This window comes from Morone saxatilis, unplaced genomic scaffold, assembly GCF_004916995.1.
Source record: "Morone saxatilis isolate NCDOM2014 unplaced genomic scaffold, NCSU_SB_2.0 Contig12, whole genome shotgun sequence".
In the NCBI taxonomy this organism is placed as follows: Eukaryota; Metazoa; Chordata; class Actinopteri; family Moronidae; genus Morone; species Morone saxatilis.
The window spans coordinates 19,199,479-19,200,520 of record NW_023339674.1 but is presented as its reverse complement, the minus strand read 5'-3'; the positions used below and the strand labels follow the sequence as shown (position 1 = coordinate 19,200,520).

General features: G+C 47.8%; 1 protein-coding gene across 1 annotated transcript in view; it reads right to left on the bottom strand.

Annotated features, from left to right (window-relative positions):
• ncanb (neurocan b) overlaps positions 1 to 1,042 on the bottom strand; it is a 93,004-nt gene that overhangs the window by 14,241 nt on the left and 77,721 nt on the right. Inside the window, exon 11 of the mRNA XM_035652735.1 lies at positions 87 to 245. Within this exon, the coding sequence (XP_035508628.1) occupies positions 87 to 245 (159 nt within the window). The remainder of the gene's footprint in view (positions 1 to 86; positions 246 to 1,042) is intronic.

Sequence of the window (1,042 nt, the reverse complement as noted above, 5' to 3'; positions counted from 1 at the left end):
GGAAAAAAAAAACACCAAGCAGAATTTGCATAGGCTACACTGTCTGTGCCAAGTCTGTCCTCTCTTTTTCCTTAACCTCCACCCACCTCTGATGAAGTTTTGCTCAGCCGCGCTGTGGATGCTAGCCAGGTGGCCGCTGTGCTCCCTGCAGTCCTTCTCGGCGTCCTCCCAGGTGTGTCTCCGGCTGAAGTACCTGTAGCAGTGGCCGTGGAACTTCCTCCATGTGTGCTCGCAGCCCTCAGTATCTGCAGGTGTAAACAGGGGGATTGGGAAAAAGGAAGTGGGAGGTAATTGAAAAAGACAGTGGTTAGTCAATGGAAAATCCATGTGGGAAGAGTAATGTGGGTTTTTTTAATCATTAAACACCCACAGCCGACAGATGCAAAAGAATAATAGCATTGCAAAGGAAAAGGAGTAGGAGGGTTTGGGACTAAGAAGATATGACCAGTATTTTTTTCTTTTTGTCCGCACACAGGAATTTTCTTTCTGTCTTGTGGTGCAAAATATCTACATATTGTTTCCCCCTTCCTGTCCCTCTCCTCCTTGCTTTCTTCAGTGCCATCTTGCTTTAAGTGCCCTCTGTGACACTCTCCATCCTACCATCTTTCTCTCTGTGTCTTCTTCTCTTTGATTTGACTTGGACTTTTAATCCACAGCGGAGGCAAGCCGGTGGTGAGACAGCTTAGTCCAGTGAAAGGGCGTTTTAATCTATTCAAATGACAACAATCCTTAGAAATTGCTTCCAGTGCACAGCGCTCGCTTGGTAATTAAGCCCTGTCACAGTCCTGTCAGCACACCGACTCTCCCTCCACGCATCCCTCCATCCCATCCTCCTTCTCTCCCTTCATCTCTCTCATCTATCGCCCCTCATCTGACTGGGGGTTAGCCGTGTGACTGGGAGCCGTACATTTGAAATGTGATGTGCGAATGTGTGTATAACTGAAGATGTGGAAATGTATGTATAGTTGATGTGGTTCAGGCTCGATCTGTCAGCTAAGCCAACTCCAGTTTCTCCTCATCCTCACCCCCTCTTGTGCCCCTT